The sequence below is a fragment of the Vombatus ursinus genome, unplaced genomic scaffold, assembly GCF_900497805.2.
Source record: "Vombatus ursinus unplaced genomic scaffold, bare-nosed wombat genome assembly UNPS02014784.1, whole genome shotgun sequence".
NCBI lineage: Eukaryota > Metazoa > Chordata > Mammalia > Diprotodontia > Vombatidae > Vombatus > Vombatus ursinus.
The window spans coordinates 5,469,998-5,495,725 of NW_020954562.1; the positions used below are offsets into that span (position 1 = coordinate 5,469,998).

The following is a 25,728-nucleotide window of genomic DNA, read 5'->3' on the forward strand; positions in this document are numbered from 1 at the left end:
GTTAAGTCACACAGGTAGTATAGAACTCAGGATATAAATTGAATTGAAAGATAATGCATTATGGGATATATGCCAAAAATGTAAAAGGGAAACATGGAAAACTAGTAAAAGCATGTTGTCTGTCTCAGCATAGAGGTGGAAAACTATAGGAGTACTTTTTCAGACGTAGCCAATTAGTTAATTTGTTTAGCTTGACTCAACTGTTTGGTTACAAGGGAAGACCTTTGTCAGTGGAGGGGGGTGAGTCAGTAACAGTAAATTTTTTTTTTTAAAGCACACATAAAAGTTTTTAACATAAGTGCATATATACTCAGTCTGGTAGGATGGTTTCCATTTAATAGATCTATTTAGAAAACTTAGCTCAATGATACACTTTTATGGCTATTTGGTGAATCTGGTTGAACTTATGCTGCTTGGAGTCTTTTGAAGAGAAATTTCACATTTGTTTCCTAGTGATGAGCTTTGACTTGCTAAAGATGCTCATTTTAATGTAATTTTCTAATTTTTATAGATAAGAATTCATGTTAAGTTAGAAAACTTTAAATGTTTTGTGGTTTTCTTTTCAGATATATCATTGTTGTGGAGCATGATCTAAGTGTTTTAGATTATCTCTCTGACTTCATCTGCTGTTTGTATGGAGTGCCAAGTGCTTATGGTGTTGTCACTATGCCCTTTAGTGTAAGAGAAGGTAATTTTAAAATTTTCTTACTTGTATCCTGTAATCTCACTTTCATTAAGATAGAAAATATAAAGATTCTCTGGCCTTACTACTATGTCTATTAGAAAACAAAACTTTTTATTTTTCAAATTCTTAGCCATTTGTTGTTTTGTTTTTTTTATAGTTCAATAACATTTGTCACCTGAAATGAAATTGGTAAAAACTTAATCAGTCAACAGAATTTTCACATTAACAGATGGGCAAATGACTTAATTTGTTAAGGTTCTTAATTTGAGAAGACAAGATATCTTGGCCTCAAATTCTCTCTCTCTCTCTGTAGAATGTTTTTGCTTGGGTAGTAGAATGTGATACATAATTTCATTCTTGAAGTTATGTCTTATTTTTGTCTTTGCATCCCCAGTATGATCCTGGGACAACATCTCAAACATTTGTTGAGTAAAAAGCTTTTTAAATGATTTGGAAAAATCACAAAATAACTTTAATTGTTCCTAGTAATTTTTTTTATAAATGGTTCGTAACAGGCCAGTTACTACTCTTGGGTTTATTTTCTTACCAGTATTCTTATTATTAATACATGGCAGCCAGGTCAGGCCGAAATTAAGCATTGGCTACAATGGATATCTATCCATAATATCAGCATTTTAGAACTAAAAGTAAACTTAGTCAAGAAATATGCTTTCAGAGGACCTAGATTTATTAAAATACTTTTGAATTAGTAAAAACTGCAATTAACCACACTAAGATTTTTAAATGTTTCAAAATTATAGGGGCAGCTAGGTTCAGTGGATAGAGCACAGGCCCTGGAGTCAGGAGGATCTGAGTTCAGATGTGGCCTCAGTCACATAACACTCACTAGCAGAGTGACTCTGGGCAAGTCACTTAACCCCAATTGCCTAACCAAAAAAAAAAGAAAAAGAAAAAAAAAGAAAATTTTCATTCTTTGGACTGAATTCTAATTTGAGAATTTTTGGCAAATTAAACAGCTTTCCTGATATGTGAAAGAAGGCAAAGACGTAGAATTCGTTTCCATAAAATCTTAGTAGGGACTTTAAAGAGTTCACATTCAACCTTAAGTGTCTCAGTTTGTTATCACTGAAATAATCTAATTTCAATTTTCATTTAGAACTAACCTGGTTTAAAATTCAAAAATTAACATGGACAAAAAGAATATGCTAGAATAGATAAGGTATTATGTTTATTAACCATTTAGATTTCTGGCATTTAGATTGATGGTTGTGCCTGGTATACAGTGACAATTATTAAAATGACATTCACTTTTCAATACAGCTAAAAAATTAGTTTTTAAAAATGTAAAATAATTCACTACTCTAAAATATATAGCTTGCCTTTTTTTTTTTTATTAATCTTACATCTTCTCTTTGTGAATATTGTGTGTATACACACACATATTCTCTAGTAGATGTGTGATTTCATCAGTTGGATATTTCTGCCATGGATGCATATTATAACCCATCCATTTCTGCCCATATGTTAAAAGTTCTTAAATTATTTGTAGAAATGATTATTGAACTTAAATTAGAGGTGCTATTGTGTAGTGGAGGGAGTGGTTGTACTTGTTTGCACAGAAGATGAGGGTTGTGACCCTTCCTCTGGCACCTATTTATATGGGTCCACTCCCTAGATTTATTTACTAAGTCATAGATTTATTGTGATCCATAGAGGCAGACAAATTTCCCATGCTTTGAGTTCATATCACCCATCAGCACAGATTCTTGATAGATTTGTTCAATACTGAACTAATTCTTCTGTAATGCCTTCCCTACCTAATCACTTCTAATTAGGAAAAAACTGTAAAAGCTACTGAAATGTTGATAATGTGGCAGATACTTTATCCCAAGTTTAATATAACTTTCCTGTTTAAAAAAACTAAGATTAGGAATTTTCCTCATTTTAAGACTACATGATATCTAGTCATTCGAAGAATGTGGACCAAAAAAATGAGATTGTTACTTATTCTTTATATTATCTGTATACTGGAAATTGATGCTCTACTTTAATACTAACTTAATCCTCTTTTATACAGAATTTAAAAGGCTTTATAGTATTTTGATTTATTAGTTCACTCTGTTTCCCTGTTATTGATATTATTTTTCTTCAACAGGTATAAATATTTTCTTAGATGGTTATGTTCCTACTGAAAATTTACGATTCAGAGATGCATCACTGGTTTTTAAAGTGGCTGAGACAGCAAATGAGGAAGAAGTGAAAAAGATGTGTATGTATAAATATCCAGGAATGAAGAAAAAGATGGGCGAATTTGAGCTTGCAATCATTGCCGGAGAATTCACAGACTCTGAAATCATGGTGATGCTAGGAGAAAATGGTAAGTATTATAACTTATGATAATTGAGTCTACATGTGTACAACAGGCTTATGTTTTTAAGGTCTTGTAAGAAATACTCTTGTTGCTGGGTTGTAGGTCTGAGGGTGTGGGAGTTTGGGTTGATCTTATGACCTTGGTTCGGCTACAGATTTTTTTGTGACAGTGTACCTTAACTTCTCATTTAAAATCTTTGTCACTCAACCCAGTTTATATGCACATTTAAGAAAGAAACCTCTTCATTTAAAATAAGATACTTTTCCTGAGCAGAGTTTTCTGTGTATAAATTGATAGGGAAGTTATTCATCTTGGATTCTGACTAGGAAATAATGGATAAATTGGTTGTTCAGAGGCAACCCAGCTTAAAAAAAAACTCCATGTTCATCTCCATTTGGAGCATTCCTTATGTGAAATTCAGGTGAGTCTACCACTGTAGACAATTTTATTGCCAACATTTATAGCATTAGATTGCCATTATGAGAGTGTAGCTGTGAAATTACTTGGCTAGCAGACATGTTAACTATTTCCTTTATGATTGGAAAAAAAGCACAGGCTTTTTAAATGTATCTTACACCTTGCAAAAATGTAAATTCCTATTTGTTGCAAAAGAAATTGAGTTTGCTTATTATATTTAAAAACTCCACTTAATGTAGGTGTTTGTAGTCTTGTTAAAGGAATTAAAATAAACTAGTTATTAAATTATAGCAAATGGAAGTGAATAAGTTTATTCCTTGCATGAAAATCATTAGCAAATAATCCTGAGAAAACTAGAAGTTTATATTATACACTTTTGTTTTAGACCCACATTTTGGTCAGAAACAATAACCAAAACTCAACCTGTGGTGCTCCCAGATTATATATTTATTTTTTTAATTATCAAGTTTAAAATTCAGTGATGAAAATCAAGCAACACCTGATTCTTAACAAATCCTCAAATTTAAGTGTATATTTTTCTCTGTTACCTACAAAGCCCATACATGTCTCTAAGTTGCCTTTTTTAAAAAATTACCAATTGTCTGACTTGAAATTGGAATGCTCAGTGTACGTTTATTAGTAAGTCACTAAAAACTTAATTGTCACAATTCATGTTTACATGTTATATTATCTTCCTCATTTTCATTTTGCCAGGTACTGGTAAAACTACATTCATCAGAATGCTTGCTGGCCGACTTAAACCTGATGAAGGAGGTAATGTTTAAATCTTTGGCATTTGTGCGAATTTCAAAATTAGCCAACAAGACCATTTTTATTATAGTTGCTTTCTATATTTTAGGGGAAGTGCCAGTTCTAAATGTCAGCTATAAGCCACAGAAGATCAGTCCCAAATCAACAGTGAGTTATTATTATTTTCTGCTAATTAAAGGAAATCATTAGGGATATAAATCTTATTTACAGATTTGTGTTTTCTTTGCCATTCATTGTACTGGGGGCAAGCATTTAGACTCTAAGTGCTGTTTTTTTTGTTTGTTTTTTAAAATTAAAACAGGGAAGTGTACGCCAGTTATTACATGAGAAGATACGAGATGCTTATACTCACCCACAATTTGTCACTGATGTAATGAAGCCTCTGCAGATTGAAAACATCATAGATCAAGAGGTACTGAGCCCTGAATTTTTTTTTTCCTTTTTTATATATTCGTGTTACCACAACATTTACCAAGCCCCTTCTCCACACAGGTGCAGACGTTATCTGGTGGTGAGTTACAACGAGTTGCTTTAGCTCTTTGTCTGGGCAAACCTGCTGATGTCTATTTAATTGATGAACCATCTGCGTACTTGGATTCTGAGCAGCGTCTAATGGCAGCCCGAGTTGTCAAACGGTAAATTGTCTTGCGCATTAGAGTGTGATTCGCGGGTATGTGTACTCATACACAAAAGTGCTTAACAAAACTTTGAATATGCTTTTTTGGTGTCCCTTCTGAAGCCATATTGAAAAAATTTCAAAATCTTTTTTGTTTTAGTTTCATTCTCCATGCAAAAAAGACAGCCTTTGTGGTAGAACATGACTTTATCATGGCCACCTATCTAGCAGATCGGGTCATCGTTTTTGATGGCATTCCATCTAAGAACACACTTGCAAACAGGTAAAATGTTGGGTATTTATATGTTAGTACAAATATGAATAGATGACTAATACTGAAACCTTCCCAGAAATGTATAAAGCATATCAGTCTTCTAAGATCTCTGAATATGACTGGTTGATCATTTGTTAAAGAAATGGAAGCTCATGGGCCGTAACCAGAAATGACAGGCCTTACCAGTACATAGGACCAGGCCCACAAAATTCAAACCAACTGAATAAGATTCTAGAGTAGTGGGCCTGGAAAAGACCTTTGTTTTTGCAAACCCAGAGGTCTCTTTTTACAGACCCAGAGTTGCACGAGCTTACAGAGTGAGTTCATGATATAGGCTGTTCTCCTTACTTACTAGTTCAGTTACTACTTCAGTATTCTAGAATATGGACCAGGGTCAAGTTTCAGGTATATTCATCCCTATCTTTCTTTTCCCTGTTCAGCTTACTGAAAGTTCAGAAAAGTCATTTGTAAGAGCAAGATGCCCAACAAAATCAAACATTTTCCACAGATTAGGTGAGGTATCAGCTTTGCAGCTTTGGGCCCTGCTTTTTTTTTTTTTTTTTAAAGCTCTAGTTATCTTGATATTTCCAAATGTATATTTGTATGTTCAAGAATTGGGTTTCCTTACAAGGAAACAAATATCTTAAAATTAACACAGTTCATATAGTACCTATTAAATTTCTAAAGTGTTTATTAAAACACAATGTGTTATATGTGGTAGAGATCTCTATTTTAAAGATGGCTAAATTAAAACATGAAAAAGATTTCTTTTTCCTTCACCATCATATAGGCAGGGATAATAGAAAATTGTTTCTTTCTATCCAGTACCAGGTTAATCTGTTAGCTTTTTCTCTATTGAATCCCTTTTCTCTCCCAAAACAAATTGTTGAATTTGAAGCTCAAGAAAACATTTTATTTGAAACGCTTTGGTATGGCAGTAGTTCCATCTTGTATATCTATATCTAGATGAAAAGCATAGGCCATGATTATATTAAACAATTAGTAATTATATCCAATGAAAAAATCATATAAATTCGCCTTTCTTTACAGGGTGTGACTTTAGCAGATAGTCTCTTTAACCTCAAAGATGCAGTTGTATTTCAGTAAAAGTCAATATTTAGACATCTTCATCTGTGTAAAATTTTGTCACAAATATTTTTTTTCTAGTCCTCAAACCCTTTTGGCTGGTATGAATAAATTTTTGTCTCAGCTTGAAATTACTTTCAGAAGAGATCCAAACAACTACAGGCCAAGAATAAATAAACTTAATTCAATCAAGGTATGTGGGAATATTGTCTTGAAGAGGATGATTAGTAGTAAGATAATTATTATCTAGTGTTGATAACTCATAGAGTTAAATGGGAAAAAAAACTTAGACCCAACATATCCTCTCCTTTCTTTTAGAAGAAAATTACTGTCCCTTGAGGCATTTTAGTTGAACTCTGTTGTTTATTTCTCTATATCATTGGGCACTAGCCCTTTTATGTAGGAGGAACTCAAATATTTATTGTTTGTCATTGTCCCCATCCACTTCCCTATCGAAGATATGGAACTGTCAAAATATGTTTATTTTCATCAATTAGATCTTTTAAAACTTAGTTCCAATGAGGTCATAGATTTGGGTTCCATTTGGGAAAATTATTGAATGCATCATGGCAAGTATATCAACATTACTGGAAAAATATATAGTCAGTCATTGAACTTACTAAAAGATGATACAAATTGTCTTATTTTTCCATAGAAACAGCGAAGGGTAGTATAATTATTTGTACTAAGACTTTGATATTTGGCCATACATGGTATTTGATTTTAAGCTTCCTTGGGGATAGTCTTATTTGACTCTAGATCCATCATGCTTAGCATCACTCTCTTGTACGCTTGTTCAGTAACTGTTGAATTAATGTGTAGTATAAAACTTTATAAAGTGACAACCATTTTTTTAAAAATATTACATAACATTTTCTTTTTAAAGATCCAGGCAGGGTAGTTGGGAGGGGCTAGAGGAAACAACTGGACAGCTTCCTAGAGAGAGAACTTAAGTCTATAAGCCAGAAACATCCCCATGAGAAGAGTTCATCTGCAGGTGTTGGTTGAGGGATAGATTTCTTGAAGTAGAACATAAAATACTGATTCTTGGATTGTTTTTCTTTTTCCCATAGGATGTTGAACAAAAAAAGAGTGGAAACTACTTTTTCCTGGATGATTAAGCTGACTAAGAATATTGATAATACATTTCTACAACTAAATATAATCAGAATTTTTGGTGTATAAAACTTTCATCAGGTTTTAGAATGCCCCACATAATCTGGAGTTTGAAATATGATTTACTTTATCTAACATCAGAAACTAGTAGCATTGTATATTATTATACTCTAAACATCAGACACTACCACTTTTCTGTACTCATTGACAGAGCCATTCTTTGTGTAATGTTCTAAGATGAAGACATTTCAAGTTATGTGAATTACCTCCAGATTTTCAAAACTTATGGGAAGATTTTCACTATAAGTGTAATTTATTCATGTACCAAATGCTGACCAGTGTTTCCAGTTTTAAAAATCTTTAAGAACTGTTTTCTGTACAATATGGTTTATCCACGTATGTCAAGATATAGAAGCTGCTCTTATTTTAAAAAGCCAGTCAAAGACTCTTAAGGTGAGGATTTGGTAAATAAACATCCATCAGAAGTATAGATCATGTCTTGTCTTCACTGAATACAGTTAATATACCTTTATAATATACCAAGGAAGAATGTTATTGGGGGAGGGCAGGGATGCTGCTGGCAAATAGGTCATTTTGTCAACCCAGATATTGTTAACTAAAACTTTTCTGGTGAGGCTTTTCTAATTTGATTTGTATTTATCAAAAAAAACTACAAAGCAAAATCATCCTGAATCCGAGAATCAGATGCACATCAGTTTTTCTCCTGAATAATATATGCCATTCTAATAATTTCATTTTTAAAGCTGAATTCATATGTTGCAAATTCATGATACATAACTTTAGCTGGGCCTTTGTTACTGCTTGACAATTCTGTTATCCTAACTTTATCGATGGCATAACTTTTGTCACATTACCCACAGCAACTTTGCTTCAAACTTACCTCTTTGGGCTGCCTGCAAAACTTACCTCTTTGGGCTGTCTCCAAAATCGTAACAGATGACCCAGCCTTTCGTTTCACTAAGAAATATAGAGGCCCTTTCCTATGAATTTCCTTAGACCCCCATCTTTCACTTCAAAAAATCCCTCAGTATCATCACCTACTGACTCCCTTTTGCTAGGGAGTGCTTAATGAGCTTTATTAGAGCTGTTCTTTTCACCTACCTTAATTGATCTATGCCAGAGCCTCCTGCCTCCTTCTGAACTTTTCTCATGTCACCCTCTCTTGTATGTTTTTGTCATTGGTTTTTTCCATCTACCAACAAATTATATGCCTTAAAAAAGACCTTCCCTGCATTCATCTAGACTATTTGCCTACCATTCTGTCTCCTCCACTTCACTGTTAACTTGACCACAAGCATTAAATATTTGAGATTTATTTGATGTTTTCATTAGCTTTGCTAGACTTTTTCCCTTTTTTTCTTCTTTGTTGAATTAATAAAAAAGCACTTACTAAGTGTAACTAAATGCCTAGTAGTGTGCTAAGTGCTTGGAGAAACAAATTCTAATGGGGAAGGAAACAGGGCAGTGATAACTGGAAAGGATGTTTTAGTCTAGGAAATCAGGTGTGACAAGTGGAAGCATAAGGTAATCAACCAACATGACTTTTCTAGAAGCAATGATCTTATTGTTCCTAGGGAAACACGTAAAAGGGGGGAAAATATGGCCATGGTCAGGAACATGTCACGTTGAAGCATGCTGGATGACTTGGGTCAGCTATACTGATTATATTAGGGAATACCTTGTTTTGTTATAAGGGATAGTTATCTGGAACAGAGGAGTATATTGGGAAATGTGGGGGATATAAAAGCAAAAAATAAATTTTAAGGCATTAATCAAACTTTGGGAGAAAAAAACTTTTTTCTTTTTTCAATCTAATACCTTACCTCTCCTATGAGCCCCTTATGACCTAGGCTACCACTCTACTCAGACTTTTTCTCTAAGGTTACCAATGACCTAATAACCAAATTAATTGGCATTTCTTAATGCCATTTGCAGTTTGATACTCTTTGCCCATGAGATAGAGATGCTGTTCCATCAACATCAGAGGCATCCCATATCCCTGCTTCTGTTGTAATTGGTCATCTCTCTTCGCTTCTCATCCTCTTCCCAGCCTCTCATTTGGGTGTTTGAAAGGTTTGTCCTTGGCCCTCCTGTCCTCAGCAGCCTCCATGTGATAGTATGGTGCCCTGAGAAGAGCCCAGATTTACGGTCACTGGAACTGAATTCCATTCCCATCTCTACCACATATCAGGTATGGTCCTAGACAAGTTACTTCCCTTCTCTGGGCCTCATTTTTCCCAGCTGTAAAATGAGAGTGGAACTAGATGTGTGATCTTATGCAGATGTCCCCAAATTTGTATTCTAATTTCATTCAGGACTTCAGTCATCACCTCAGACTCCAGTGTCCAAAATATAGCCTAATACCTTTCTTCCTAGCCTCATCCTTCATTCTGTTATTGTTTGTTCAACCATCATTCTCATTTCCATATCTCTGAAATCCATCCCTTCTTACTGTTAACTACACTACTGCAGAATTGCCTGGACTATAGTACAGTAAACTAACGTGTCTTCCTACCTCTATCCCATTGCTGCCAGAATCTTTCTTAGGAATAGAACTGGTGACATGACTGCACGAAAATATTCAGTAGCTTATTGCCTCCTGAGTAAAGTTCAAACTCTTCTGCCCAGCTTTAAAAGCCCAAGAATTTGGCATCACCCTATCCTTTCCAGATTTATTTCCACCACCTCCTTTAACAAGCCTTGGACTCAGTTGGCTCTTACCTCTTTCCCTCTAGATGCCTTAGACGTCCTTTAAAAGCCAACTTAAAAGCCCCTTATATCAATTGTTTGGTAAAAAACCTTTCCCTTTATACCTCGCATAGCACTGTCTTTAAATGCTAATGCATTTATCACATAGAGCTCTGTACTATAGCTGCTGAGTCTTACACTCAACTATAAATCCTATGCTGTCATCTAAATTTAGCCAAGTGCCTAGCATAGTGCTTTACATATGTATTTAATGTTTTTGATATGGTGTATTTGTAAGTAGCAGTTTCCTCATATCAACCCTATGTGATAGAAGTATTTTACTAAGTATATTAGAGGTAACTACACTTGCTTCAAGTTATTAATATATGCCTATATCAGTAACACCAAGCATTACCTTAATTCACAAAACTTGTAATTAGACGGGGAAGAGGAAGAAATAATCCTCATGAAAGTTTTGCTTCTCATGAAGACTTTAATTTGGACCCCTTATGTAAGAAATTGCAAGAAACAAGTTCAGCAAATGAAATAGGCCAAGGGATAATAAAATTAACTTTTGGCATCCTCAAGTACTTTAAAGGCATTAACAAATTGTGTGCGACTAAAATAAAGCAGTCTATTAAGATCTCTTCTAGGATGTGTTATGAGCCTGATTTTATTTACTTTATGTACTGGTATGTAATAAAGCTTTTTCAAAAGTTCCGTAATTCATACTCTAGCTATAGCCTCAAATTACATTGTTCTCGTTTATACTTTCCACTTGTAAGCCTTTCAAAGTATAAATTATTTCCTAACCTTTTATCACAGTGACAAATTAGATAACAATAAAGCTATGTAGAGCTGAAACTAATAAAAAGGAACACGGGAAGTCAACATGTACCTACTGTGTATGGCACTGTTGGGTGTCAGTGATAGAACAGCAAAATGGACCCTGCCCTCAAGAAGCCTGCATCTTAGTGGGAAAACAAACGAGTAAATCCAAGATAATTTAAGAATGGAGAGCATTAATAATGAGGAAATGCTGGAACAGTTTCACATCAGAGGTTAAGTCATGAGCTTGATGGAACCTATGGGTGTGCATTCTGGTTATGGAGAGGAGGCTGCCCAAAGGCGTCAGAGGTGGTGTGTTCGAGGCAACAGTTAGGAGGCCTAGCTAGAACATAGCATGTGACACTGAGTAATAACGAGCATTTAAGGTTTACAAAGTTTACACATCTCATTTGATATGGAAGGATAAACTAGAACCCATTCATGGAGGACTAAGTACCAGGCTGACAAATTTGTATTTTGTAACATGGTTAGACCTGTGTATCAGGAATATTGTTTTAACATCTATGGGACAATGGAGAGGGAGTTAACTATATTTTTAGGTACACGAGATTTGCATGCACAATTATATCTGAGGACAAAGGTTCAGATAAAACTAGGTTTTTTTTTTTAATTCTCAACAGTATATTAAAAGCATTTTTACAAACAAGTTGAGATTCAGTCAATACATTTAATCAAAAAGACAATTTTTTTTGATGATGAGGTGAGCACTGAAAGTATTGGTTCCTGAAACTAAATTTTCTAATCAAATTTTCTAAATTTGATTTCCAAACATTATGCATGGGAAAACAAAAGGCTAAAATGAGTTTTAGGTCATTTTTAAGCACTTCCTCTTTACCAAAGCATTGTGCTAAACTAAGCACTGCGGGTACATATCAGAAACATTGAATCTGCCCACTCTTGCTAACTACAGTAAAAAATTGGCACCAAGGGCAGCTAGGTGGTGCAGTGAACAGTCAGGAGGCCCTGGAGTTGGGAGGACCTGAGTTCAAATCCAGCTTCAGACACATAACACTAGCTGTGTGACTGTGGGCAAGTCACTTAACCCCAACTGCCTCACCCCACAAAAAAAATTTGGCACCAGACTGATGTAGAGGGGAAAGCTAAGAGTATGGAATAAGGAAACAGGCTTTGGACCCTGGCCCAGAAAGCATTACTATCTGGATAACCGGGAGCGAGTTATTTCACCCGTGCTTAGCCTCAGCATCTGTATGTATGATGGAGATAATCCTTAAACTAGGTATCCCACAGGACGATTGTGACAGAACTTTACAAACTTAGGCATTTGTCATTTGATCCTTCAGTCTGGCTGCCTTCCTTCCTGTCATTTCATATTGACATTCATATTACTCTACATTACTTACTCCCCCAATCCAACACACCTTTTGGCTGTTTCCTGTATACAATATTCCACCTCTCTATCTACTTTTGTACAAGTGCTATTACATACTTAGAATTCACTCCTCATCTCAGGCTCTTTAGCCTTCCTTGACAGCACAGTTCAATAGACAGCCACTTCCTGTATGCGACTTTTCCTGCTCTCCCCAGTTATTTTTATTATTTTGTATATGCTTTAGCACTTATTTACTCACTTACTCATGTGTTGTATCTTCTCCATTCCCCGCCAAGAGAATGTAAGCTCTTTGAAGACAAGGACTGTTCCAAGGACTGTCTTTGTATGCCCACCAAATTATTGCACAAATTTGGCACTAAAGTTGAATCAAACTGAACCTTACGACACTATATATTTGTTACTCATTAAAAGTTTGTCTGCCCTATAACAAATCACAATACAAAAGTATCTTTTTAGCTCTAAGGCACTAAAGCAAGCCAGTACCAAAAATTGGCTTTGAAAACAGTGTAATTTGTCAGGGACAGTGGACAGCAGGATTAATTGGCAAAGGTAGGCATCTACCACCACTATTGCTAATGCAGCGGCCAAGGGAAAAGGTTCCTCTAACCAATCCTTTCCTCCTCACCAAAAAACAAAAAACTATTCCACTGTTTGAACAAGACTTTGGGAAATGCTTTTTCTTTGGTCTATTTTTAAAATAAATTGGTTTTTTTTTCATCACCTACATTTCCTAATGTTGCCTTCCCCCTCCCAGAAAGCTCTCTTATTAAAAAAAAAAAAAGGGGGGGGAGGCAGAAGAACTCAGCAAAACATATAAAAAAAGTTTCATGTATCCAGTGTTCCACACCCATAGTCCCCAAACCCTGCAAAGAAGTGGAAAAGAAGGTGCTTGCTCCTTCCTTTTGAAGCCAATCTTGGTCATGATCTTTGCAGCATTGTTTCCCCATCTACAAACTGTTGTCTATATTTCCCCCCTCCCTGGTTCTTTGTACTTTACTTTGCAGCAGTTAAATCCTCCCAAGCTTCTGAGTATTTGTTTCTTACAGCACAGTAATATTGCATTATATTCAGTTTCAAGTTTTTTTGCTAAATATAGTAAACAGTTTCCCTTGTCCATCTTTTCCATAGACCAATCTAGGTTGCAACCTGAGACTGGGAACCATTGCTCTAATCTTCCCCAACTACCTTTTCCTGTCCTACTACATTGGCAAAACGCGACTCCTATTTCCATCCAGCCCTACACTTTGCTCATTTTATATTCTCCACTAAAAAATTCCTGCAGTGCCAAGTCCAGCCTCGCCACTGGATTGATCTAAAGCCGACATTTACCTCCAGAGGAATGTGTACACTCACTTTTAAATACCACATAACAGAGGTGACCTTGAGTTACTGAAGACAAGCACTCAAGGGCAAACATTGACAGGTCTTAACAACCCTGAAGGGCTTTGACCATGGGCCTGGTGAGAGATTTGGGGCATGCCTTCTATCTATCAGTCTAAATTAGGCCATGCTTATCACCCTGAAGGATGAACAGGTGACAAACTTGTTTCTGACCACAGGCTTTGATGAAAATAGTATTACAGCATGGAATGGGGTGGGACAGAAAACCTCATATGAACTCACCCATCTTTGAAACTATTCTGACTTTTGTAGGGAAGGACTAATGGTGACACATTTTGGTATTCTATTAATGTTTACTGTTTGCTTTATGGTTTAGTGAACGATGCTGAAACAAAATGGCAGTTGATTGATTCAATAGACACATCTGAAAACATTTTTTTAAAGTTCACTGTGATTGTGCTTATACCATTCAGATATTTAATTTGACCAGTGGGAGAATTCCATGAAGAAATTTCCCCCTCTTGTTTGGTATGTTACTTTTCATTAGGAGTTTACTTAATAGTCTGTATTACCATTTATCAGGATATTTTTAAAAAACTTGGCATGAGTTGCATCAACAAATAGGTAAAATCCACTGTTTTTAAAGACTCTACTACAAAGTGATCCAATTCAGTTAGTAATCACCAGCATAACTACACAGGCTGACCTTGCCACTGGAGTAATCAAAGGGGACATTTATCGCCAGAGACAAATGAATTACCATACAGTATGCCAGTTCAAGAAACCCTGCTGAGAAGCACTTAAAAAACCACTGGCTCAGATGAAAATACACCCGAGATTTTAAATACCACAAGAAGTATTGATATCTTTCCAACGATATTGGCAGTAAATACATGATATGTCGATGTCCTGGGCTAGGCCCAATGCAGGCCAGTTCCCTTGTTCAATATTGGAATTAACAATATTGAATAACAACAACTGACAATATTTACTTAACCACATCATGGGAAAGTTATTTATCCAGGACCAAAAGTTGATTCCACTGAGTAAAGCTCCCCTTCCTCCTGATCTGTCCATCATGGTCTGCGAAACAAAGCACCTAGAATTCCTCATGGTGGTTTTGAAATGAAGCAACCAGGAAGTGATGTTAACAGCCTGAGCCAATCATATCTTAAGGACAATTTCAATATCTTTAAAAGAGAAACTGGCCTGACTTGCATGGCGTTAGAGGGTCAGGGTATTTTTTCCCATCACACCAAACTGCTGATATTTGTTGTTGTCCATTCTTTGTTCTTGAAGAGGAGCAATGACATCAGGAGAGTGATGTCTTGACTTGTGATTGCATTTGAGTTGGCAGAGCTGTGCAAGGTCAGCCTCACTCTCTGTTCCAGTCATTGGAGTCCAGTGGCAAGACATGGGTCAGGGCAACTGAAGATTGCTCTGACCTCAGCAGACACTCTGGTGGCGAAGCCTTTCAAGGTTTCTAGAGAACTTCCACCACTGAAGTGGTTTTAGGACCATTACACATCAACCCTGACCCACTGGAGAAAAAGAAAAACTAAGATATAGCAAAAACAAAGCAATGTAACAGTGCCCTGAAAGGGTTAACTGAATATTGCAGAATGACCAGAAATTCCAAGCTTTGCAATCCTGCCCCCTTTGAAAGGACCAAATCCCAGACCTAAACAATCTGACCAATCTTTGCCAATCATAGCAGTTCCCTCAATGTAAAGAGATAAACACTGGGGGTAAGGTGGGGGTAAGGTGGGGGTGGGGAGGTAACAGCACCAGGATCATCAGGGCTACAGGGAGAATTGCCCTGTACCACCATCTAATTAATACTCCCTGGCCACCAAAAGTAGAACCTCTTCCAGGGAGCCCCAAAGTAGGGGGCCGACTACTGAAGTACCCCACTTCTCTGGGAGCTCGGTAGACACATGCACCTTCCCCTTGTTGCCAGAAAACAAGTCACCTCCCAACATCACTCTTTCGTCTTCCAAGCGCTCCCTGGGCATGAGCTATCCAATGACCAATGGGTATAATACTGGTAGAGGAGGCAGTTTTAGAATTACAGTGAGCAAAGGGAGGGCCCACTCTTGGGCTTCCATTGCTGCTAGGGTCTGTTTCACTGCACCTTCTCAATGTGGCTTTCAACACTTCCCACTTTGTCAGGCAGGGTGACCTGTGGTACCTTTCATGCGCTGGAGCCTAAAGTGTCTCAGGTGCTACCACTGTCCGCCTGCACTGAGGCGCAAAAGATAATCGCACCCACAGAAGTTTATGCTTGACCAGCCGGAGCCAGATGTCAAATCAAGTATTGCTGTCTGACGTTCAGCCTGACTCGCAACCCATTCCAGAGCAGTTTCACCATAGTTATCTATACTGTCATGTGCCCTACTTCTCCTTCCACATTGTGACAAAAAGCATTTAGGGTGTTGGCTACAGACACAGGAACAAGCCTTACACCCCATTCCACAATACCGGGCGATAGCCATTTCTGCCACGGTGCTAAAGGGCGTCTGGGGCACAAACTCCAAAGGGGTCCTCCCTTGAAGTCCCAGAGAAACATCCTTAGCCAATTGGCTGGAGCTGTAATTGGCACATTTGTTCTTGTCCCCATTTCCAGAATTCTGAGCCCCTTGGGAGAATTAGGTAATTTCCTTTCAAGTTCATATTCACCTCTCAATAAAACCTCCCAACGGCCTCCTGAATGCCACACAACAGTCCCATGCAGCTCTTCAGCACAATTTGTCAGACGAACTGAAAATCAGACTATGGTATGGGGGAGGTAAACCTAGACCAATCAGATGAGGGGCCTGGAGACCACTGTCACCCTTCAAATGCATGAACATATACAAATTCAACCAACAAGAGTTTACCAGTTTCTTCCAGATACATTTCTTATTAAGAGCATAGGGTTAGTTTACTATCTCTGAAGGTTGGCACCACCAAAAGCAGAGGTCAGTTCAGTCTAATAGGGCTACTTCCCTGCCCAGCCCCCACAACAATCCTACTTGACTACTCCAACAGTTTATGGCCTGCCTCAGACATGTCCCCGGAGAGTCTAAGTTTGATATTGGAACAAAATGAGAAACTCATACATGTCATTCAGCAGTTAACAAAGAGATTTACTTAACCATTGGAGGACAAGGATATTCAACAAAATTATGTGTCCAGGACTTTGGAAATTGATTCAGCTGAAGAAAGCTCCCTGACCTGTAGGTGCCCATCATGCTCTACCATCTAAGTTTCTAAGAATGGCTAGAGATCCTAGGGTTAACAGCCTAAGCCTTTGGTAGCTTAAATTGTATGAGTACATGGGGTTTTGATACTGCTACTAGCACCATATATGCAACTTTCAAAAAATCATTATTATGTACTTTCAGGATTCAAAAGTGAGTTCATAATTTTCAACATGAGCAACAAGTTAAAAATAAACTCATTATGGTTTTATTGTCACAATTACTAAAAACTAACTAGTTACACTACCTTTGTACATTCTCATAGCACCTAGCTCAGTCCCTGGGCAAAGCAGCAAGGCTTGATAAATACTTAATTCAATTTTAACCATAATTTATTCCTAAGGACCAGCAGCCCGAGCCAAAGGCAATATAATCTAAGTATTACAATGGATCTGGTGTGACCTTGTTTTCCACTGTAATTATGTAAAGGTATCTACAGCCCCCTATGGTGCTGGGTTGGAAGGGGAAAGAGATTTTAGGAAAGACTTAAAACTGTCCCAGATGGATTGCAGATGGCATGGAACAGCAGCACAGTATTAAGCACTGGGCTTTGCCATCCTTGAGTCAACATCCTAACTTAAGGAACACTACAAGAGCTCTCTGGTCAAACTCTACCAGTAGTGCCTCTCCTTCACCTTTCAATGTCAGCAAATTGGGTAAAAGACTAGAGAGATGTACCATGTGGAATGACCAACTCAAATCTTCCTCCCCTATGTATGGGGTGATAATATAAACAAGTTAAAGCTTCTCTGCACCCATTCCCATATTTATTACAAATAGATCCTACCTGCAGACCTTTATCACAGAAATGTGGTTATAAGGCAATAGATATAACTGAGGCAAACTATACGTGTCTGTGTATAAGACCATGATTACTGCACTAATCCTACTTACAGCAACTAAAGCAATCTCATGTTGAACTTACCTTTCAGAAATGCCCCAGCCACGTCCAAAAGAGAAAACATGACTTGTCATTTATTACCCTAGGTATTGCTGGAAACATGTAATCAGTAGTTTTTTTTCCCCACTTTGTTCGACGTAACTCATTTCACTAAAAATCTATTATATGCTTAATTATGTGCCAGGCACTGTGGCAGACACCTGTGTAACAGTCCTGGTTCACAAGAATTTTATAAATTAAGCTGGAAATTACCTACATATATTAAAAAGGATTTTTTAAGGCAACATTTTCAAATGAGCATGACAGAAACAAACACTAGAGGAATCAAGAAACTTCTGTGAGTTTAAATGGAAAGTTTCATAGAGCGAAAGGGACTTTTGAGCTGGAAATGGTGGAAAACGGATATAGGAGGAAAAAACAACATCCAAGTTAGTAGCTTCTTAGCAAGAGCAAAGAAACAGCCTGTAAGATGTATTCAGAGAACAGTGAACAGTGTGAAGTAAAGTTGGCTAGACAGGTTCCCCACCCCTGGTCCAGAGGATGGAAGGCAATGAATGCCTGTGAAACAGGGCTTACAAATTCAAACAGCAATTAATCCAAGCAGAATTGAGGTAGCTGAGAGCAGTATACAGGATAGACTGGGGAGGGGAAAGAAAGCAGAGGTATAAGAAGACCAATCAGGCAAGCAGATTTTTCAAAAAGTGATGCTAATTAGGGGCCTGGACAAGGGTGGTAGCAGAAATGGAAAGGAGCAGACACAAATGCGAAACATCATAAAAGAATGGACAGGACTTGGCAACTGACTGGATGGTAGGCAGAGGAAAAGATTTCTACCATGCCAGGTAAAAGTAAACATACTTAAAAAGAGCTACTGCATGACTTCCTCCCTTCATTGACTCACAAGCCACTCAATTCCAGAGATTCCTGATCTGACCGGGCACTCTACATAACTAAAGGCTGAAGTAGTTAGATTCTACCCCACCTCCCTCCTAATTAAAAAAACAAAAAAAACAAACAACAACAAAAAACCACTAGAAAACTACACCAGTTCAAAGAAGATACCTTTTAAATGAGAGGATTTTCCCCTAAGTTTATAATCATTAAACACCACAACTTTATCACATTTATATCACCCTTTCAGGTAGTATCATCAGCATTTCTATTTCTTATGTACAGAAACTTGAATGTTAATTTGATTTGTCCAGAATTACAAGACCTCAGAGTCTAGAATAAATTTTTTGACCCAAAGTCCATGGCTCCTCCCAACTATCTGGGGTAAGTATTTAAGTCCACAGCAATAAGTAATATAAATATTTAAGATTTTACAATGAACAGTGACAAATTGAACAGAGCAGAACACCCTTATACCTTGACCTTTCAAAATCTTACCCAGCCATACCAAGTAGAAAAAAGGCCACCACATGTTAGTTTGGTTTTATAGATTATCTACCAGCACTTCTTAAACTGTGGGTTGTGACCCCATGACCCACAGTTTAAGAAGCGCTGAAGGGGTCAAGAGTGGAAAAAGTTTAAGAAGCCTAAGTACAAAACATTATTGAAGCACTTAAGCCCAGTATATAAAAATTTATTCATACAGCAAATCTTCCCATACTTTGAAAATGCAATTGACTGGTAAAAGATGAGAAATTATATAAACTTTTTTAGGCGAGTTTCAAATACAACTTAAGAAATCTAAAGACTAGCCATTTCTGGCTCTGAAATGTTGTGAATTTACATTATCTGAACAGCAAAGAAATATATGACTTCAGGGATATGTATATAAAGTGACAGACCTTAAAGAAAAAAATGATTATTTAAAACATTTTCTCCAGAGAAAAAGTTGCAAGTTCTTTATGACCACGCTGATTTATTCTCAATACTCAAAGACAAATATCACTTTTCCCTCCTATTAAATCTTAAGCTATTCTAATAGATAATTTGCTTATACAGATCATTGTTTAAAGGTGACTTTGAACAATTTACTTCTCCATTTCTCTGGGTGGTGCTTTTGAGCATATGAATGAATCTGCTTCAAGCAGATGCTACACTGCACAACCTAATGATAAAAAGAAACAATGAATAATAAAGGTAAGAGCAGATAGAAACTGACAACACTGAAGAAGTCGGTGGGACCAAAGCAAACCTAAGGAGCCAGAGGGGAAGAAGGGGAAGGTGAACACAGGGCCAATTTTCACATGTGAAATGAGTGCCGTCATCTTAAGTACTATATTTTAAAATATGTTTACAAAATATTACACACAAAACTCCAACATGAAAAAGTACAAATACAGGCAAAAAGAAATGACAAGAAAAATTTTGTTTTCCAACTGATTTTTAAGTCCTCTGGGAGAGATGTACTTAGTTGAGTAGAAAGCTAGGTAAAATTAAAATCATTTTTCTAACCATACAGTTTTTTTATCTTCACATACTTCTCTTTAACCATTTAAATACTGTAAAACCTTTCCTCCAGGTCAAATTCCTGTTACAATGTATTGACATGCTCTACTACACTATCTGCTAAAACTTCTAAATCAAAGCATTTCCAGAAGCTTTTGAGACAAACAAAATTTAATATATGCACAGTTTTATGTACAATGCAGCATCACACCATGTAGGGCATTTACTATTATTTTATACATTCAGATACTTTTGAAACACTTCTTAAGGCTACAAAACAGAACATAGAAAAATAAACAGGAATATATTGAACACTTACAAAAAAGTGATATGATAAAGAATATAAAGTACTATTTTCCTTTCAACACTTCAAAAGATATATGTGTGTGTGTGTATATATATATATATATATTTCTATACAAGTAACATCACAAAGGATCACATCTTCACATGCTTAAAGTATTATTTTTCAGTGTAAGGCTATTATCATTTTTTCATATATATATAAGATTTTTTTCTAGTTGTGTAACAATGCAATTTCTATTCCATTCAAGTAAATTCAACCCCAAAGTTGCTGTTGCCCCACAATAAGACATGCACCCACCCCTCATCTAGGATACTCTATAACTGGTGTTTCTGAAAAATTTATCTTCGGGAAAATGTCCCAATTAGTGAAAAATAAATGGCTGTTGTTACCTGGCAAAATTACTTAGTTCACTGAATTGACATATGGACCATCTATCACTTCAACTGAACCAAACAGACACACAGTAAGTAGTATTTAGACATAAAATCTGGGGCAAAATACAGTAAACAAAGATAACGTAGCATAGCCAAACGTGAACTCTTGGGCTACACTTTATGGACTTTTCCTAGTACCCTAAGAGAAAGTCAGAAAGTTTACTTTATCAAAAGCTGAAGGCAAAACAAAAAAGATGCATTAATAAATATTGCTAGTTTATGAAATGGCTGATCAAGTTTCTAAGCCAGAAAGGGTTAGAAAGGAACTTTTATTGCACCAGTCTGAAACAAGTTAGAAGTTCATAGGTATTTTAATACAACCACCTTAAGTCACATAAGAAGCAACTAACACACTAGTGAGAAAGAGAAAAGGGAGATTCAGCCACATAAGCTCTATCACAGTTGGGGTCTGGCAAACTCCATAGTTCATAACAACCACAGGCTTGGGTCTGCCATGTCAGATGAATCAATGTGGATGTGAAGAAGCAGTACACAGGATTCCTAAGACACCAACAATATGCTGGTTAGAAAAGAACTAGAATGAAAAACAGCCAATTCTCCCCAGGTCACAAACTTGCAGAGGACAGTGGAAAGCTCTGTAATACTAAAAGGAATGAGGGTAGAAAACAAATCACAAAGACAATGCCTAACTTAATGAAAGCTAGTAGGTAAACTTTGGTCAGTACTTCAATAATTTCACTTTAAGATGCAGACTTCTATGACATGGAGAAGTCCCATAATTTCCAGCTGTTAGTATAAACGAGTCCATCCCCCTAGACACAAACGTGCTCACATTAAGACCACTCTAACTTTGTGCCATCACACATAGAAACTTGTGTGTGACTACGAGACAAAATAAGTTGAAGTGAAGGAGGAAGGAAATTATACTCTAATTTGACCTCAGCTTAAGAAAAAAGTCCCTAAATTTTTAAAAATCCACATCTGTAAGGATAGTTAAATCATAAGTTTTTTTTTAAAAGCAGTTTTTTTATTCCAGAGGTTACTGAGCAAAGTACCACCTCCTAAAAAACTCTCTTTCAACACTTTCAATTCTATATCTTAAAATGGGGCGTGGAAAACAGTTCTGTATTTCCTTCAGAAACTATAACCTAATCTATTCTATCACTCAAGTGTTGTAAGGCAGCTAGTGATTGTGTAGAAACAAACAATATTCTTTTATAGCCAATTTTTAAGCATTTCCAGAAGAATACTGGATGAAAAACATTTCCTTGCCTCCTGAGATCAGAACTTTTTGCTTTATTTAAACCTAATAATCGAAACATATCTATAAATGTGGCTTTCATGAAGATTACCTGTAGGCAATTAACAAGCATGGGCTATAAAGGTATGATTTTTCTAGCTTTAACTTTTCTTCCATAATTCAACCATACACACTACACTAAAGGAAAAAGACTTTAGTATTACCTTGAGCAACTGTTCTACCTCACAAAATGGCTGATGTGATCACCACCAGCTCACTAAAGCATTTTTGGGAGCATAAAACAATTAGTCATTAAAGATTTTTACCTAGCACCATCAATAATAAAATGCTACCTTTCAAAGTGCTCTCAAAATTTTAGATAACAAATAAATTTAATCACTACTCAAATTGGTAGTACCAGAACTTAAGAATTTGGCTAATTAAAATAGCACAGAGGTAAATAACCATTAATACAGTACAGTAGAGATTCACTAAGCCCAGCTAGCATCTGAACTTTTCTGAAGGTTACCAGAGGAAAAAAAACACATCTATTTTACGTTACCAAATTCAAATAAATTACATTTGTTTTTATAGTATTTTCTAATAAAGAAAAAAAAGCCACTACATTAATTTTTGGCTAGGCATTATACATGGCATGCAAAGAGAAATCACTATGTTATTTGCATAGCATCCTGATCAAAAAGTAGATAATCTCTTAAACACGAAAAAAGGGTATGTTTCACATTGGTATATACAGTTATAAAATACAAACTACATTTATTTCTTTTACAAAGAAACACAGATGACTAATACTGTGTTATTCAGAATCAAATCTCCAAATGAGGACAGAGTGCAACATGCAAAGGGGATAAATGGGAATACTGGAGGGACCAGTGAAAGGTTAAAATTAAAAAACAAAAAACACACATTCTCATCACACATTCACAAATGCTACCTAAGGTAACAAATTGGTTTTAAAATAGAAAGCAAAACCCATCTTCTAGCAGCATCCTCTAGAAAAGGACTGGAAGTCGCAGTCATCTTTTTTTTTTTTTTTTTTTTAGAATAGAGCCAACAATCTGAACATGCATATGGTGAATGATAAACATAACCAACAGTGCATGAAGAACCAAAAACAAAACAAAAAACAAATGAAAAAACCCAGTAGCTCTCCATAGAAACTTGTCAAGCTAAAAAAAAAAATTCACGTTTACATATCTCTTCTCACAAAATATTTAGAATCTGTCAGTGCATTAGTGTTAAAGTGGCATTAAAAAATTTCTGCGGTTCTAACAGGTGCAGAATTATTTTCAAAATGCATAGCATCTACATTTCGTTCGAGTAGGCACCATGATATTTACACCAGTGCTAAGAATTCTTGGTGGGAACAGCCATATCACTGAATTTCCTATTTTTTTCCACAAATATCTATTCTTGCCTGCAATCTCAAGTTCAACAAATCACTCTAAAATTCAAAAATATACCCTATGAATATTAAAAGAACTATGTACAACATTTCTAAGACACAGGTTAATCGGCTGCCTTATATGAAATATTAAAGAGAAAACATTATTCAAGTTTGACAGATATTGAGATGAAAGGCCTTTGGGTTGGAAGCATATCAAAGACAACAGTGTTGTAGGCTGAGAATTTTTGAGCCCAGTTTATGACTAAGGCATTGTATAATAAAATATACATTTCTATTTGGTGCAATGTTATCTTTTTAGAATCTAAATCATGTCAAACACTATATTTCTGTCATTTCAGTAAACATTGTAAGCATACATTTTCAACACCTTATATCATAAACTCAAACTGTATAAGTAGGGAAAAAACAATACTAAATCTACCATGTTTTATATTAAACAATTTTTTTTTTATATTTTACACACTTATTTTCTAGGTTCCTATGGGGGAAAGGGAAGGGGAAAGCGACACTTAAATAACTGAAATCAAACAAACTCTTCAATGAAGAAAAAAAATGTAATGCCAGGAATTCACCTGCCCCTAAGTCTCAAGTTGAGGTTACTTGGTTAGGGAGAGAAGCTATTTCCAACTTCAGGGATTTTTTCCCCCTTCTTTAAAAAATAAGATAAGCCTTTGGGAACATTAAGCCATTCCATTTTGCAAATGGTTTTATTCTGACAGTCTACAAAAGTAACCATTTCTAAGTGTGCTGTCCCCTGTGACCATCTCCCATCCCTGATCTTCTCCTATCTCCCCTGTATGGTCGCCCTCTAAAGTTTCGATGATACTGATAACCTTCTTCCCTACTTCTGTTGGGCTGCCCTTTCCAAGACTCATCATTTCTTGAGTGCTGGTACCCTCCTCTGCTAGAAGAGTAGCCCCAGTCATTTTTATACTTTCTGCCTCCATATGTCTGATTGTAGAACTGTTTGGATCTACCACTCTTCAGAATACTGGACACTTCATTTTCATCCTCAGAACTCTCTTCTCTTGCTCTCTGTACCCTGTCTACCGAACTGGCCATTGGGCTGGCCAAGTGATCAGTGGCCTTGGAATCTTTGATTTTTTCTGCTCTTTCTTTAGGATTGGTTACGGTTCTTTTAATAAGCTCAGGTTCTACAGCTAATGGCAGAGATTCTCTTTCTGTGTTTAACATCTGAGGAAGATGAGCCTTCACTTCTACAGAACCAGTAGCAAAAGCTTTTTCCCCTTTAGGCATCCTAGGTAGTGACTGCTCAGCCTGGCCATCATGCTTACTGCTTACACTGGCAACAGGGAGGGGGAGTGTTGCTTCACTTCTCACTTCTTGAAATTGATCTGCTGCTGAAATTGAACTACATTCTTTAGATAGATCTGGGTTTTCCACAGGGTGATCTAGTGTTCCTTTCTCCTCAGGAGGCAGGACCACATTTTGCCTCATTACTGGATTTTCTATAAAACCCTGAAATGGATACCCATACCACAAAGGAGGAAAGAAAGGAGGTGCAATGGGGACTGCTCCTAAAAATGGATTAGGTCCAAAGGATGGCTGTGGAAATATGTTCTTGCCGCCCATTGATTCATCATAGTCAGCATGAAGCAACTGTCCAGGGTTCTCAGATTCAATATCGCCCTGATAAGGCATCTGTCCTTGGCTTTCCGACACCTGAGACGTTGGGATAACCAATGGTGAAGAGAACGTTGGAGACCCAGTCTCAGCCTGTGTCCCACGATCATTAGCATTAGCTTCAGTTGGCATAGAAAAGTGTGCCTCTGTGCGTGCGCAGTCATTTTCACTCTGTGATGAAGGAGCTTCTGAGAACCAAAGGTTATGAGGATACACCGGAACTTGAACCTTTGGGTACATCCTGCAAGCAGCTATGTAAGCCTGGTGCAGAGGGTACAGGTAAGAATGTGGGGCCCACATAGGACAGCTATATGCCTGCAAGAATGAAAAAAAGCACAAAGTTAAAAATATTTTTAATAGGTGCTTTTTAACAATTAGTGTCATAAATGTTTCTCTGGTCTCTAAGAAGTCAACCCGTGGCTCAATACAGTTTATAATACTGCAAAGGAAAATAGGAAACAATTCTCTAGCGTTATACTTTGGCTTCTCCTACTTCTAAGATATTAAAGAGTCTCTTGTTTCAAATGATCCAAGCTACCAGTCCCTGCCAATAACAAGTGAAAATTTCAGATACAGTATAAGGAAGGGCTACTGCAGCTAATAATTCCTAGAAGCCACTCAGAAAA

The 25,728-nt window shown here is 36.6% G+C and overlaps 2 protein-coding genes across 4 annotated transcripts in view; one reads left to right on the top strand and one right to left on the bottom strand.

Annotated features, from left to right (window-relative positions):
* The window catches only part of ABCE1 (ATP binding cassette subfamily E member 1), a 28,993-nt gene extending 21,206 nt beyond the window's left edge, over window positions 1-7,787 (top strand). For both annotated transcript variants that reach the window (XM_027866874.1, XM_027866875.1), the window contains exons 10-18: window positions 567-688; window positions 2,802-3,023; window positions 4,149-4,208; window positions 4,294-4,352; window positions 4,507-4,617; window positions 4,698-4,840; window positions 4,982-5,104; window positions 6,263-6,374; window positions 7,255-7,787. In XM_027866874.1, the coding sequence (XP_027722675.1) occupies window positions 567-688; window positions 2,802-3,023; window positions 4,149-4,208; window positions 4,294-4,352; window positions 4,507-4,617; window positions 4,698-4,840; window positions 4,982-5,104; window positions 6,263-6,374; window positions 7,255-7,302 (1,000 nt within the window). In that variant the 3' untranslated portion in view covers window positions 7,303-7,787. The remainder of the gene's footprint in view (window positions 1-566; window positions 689-2,801; window positions 3,024-4,148; window positions 4,209-4,293; window positions 4,353-4,506; window positions 4,618-4,697; window positions 4,841-4,981; window positions 5,105-6,262; window positions 6,375-7,254) is intronic.
* Window positions 7,788-19,540: 11,753 nt separating this feature from the next.
* OTUD4 (OTU deubiquitinase 4) overlaps window positions 19,541-25,728 on the bottom strand; it is a 59,114-nt gene continuing 52,926 nt past the window's right edge. For both annotated transcript variants that reach the window (XM_027866854.1, XM_027866855.1), the window contains one exon: window positions 19,541-25,417. In XM_027866854.1, the coding sequence (XP_027722655.1) occupies window positions 24,197-25,417 (1,221 nt within the window). In that variant the 3' untranslated portion in view covers window positions 19,541-24,196. The remainder of the gene's footprint in view (window positions 25,418-25,728) is intronic.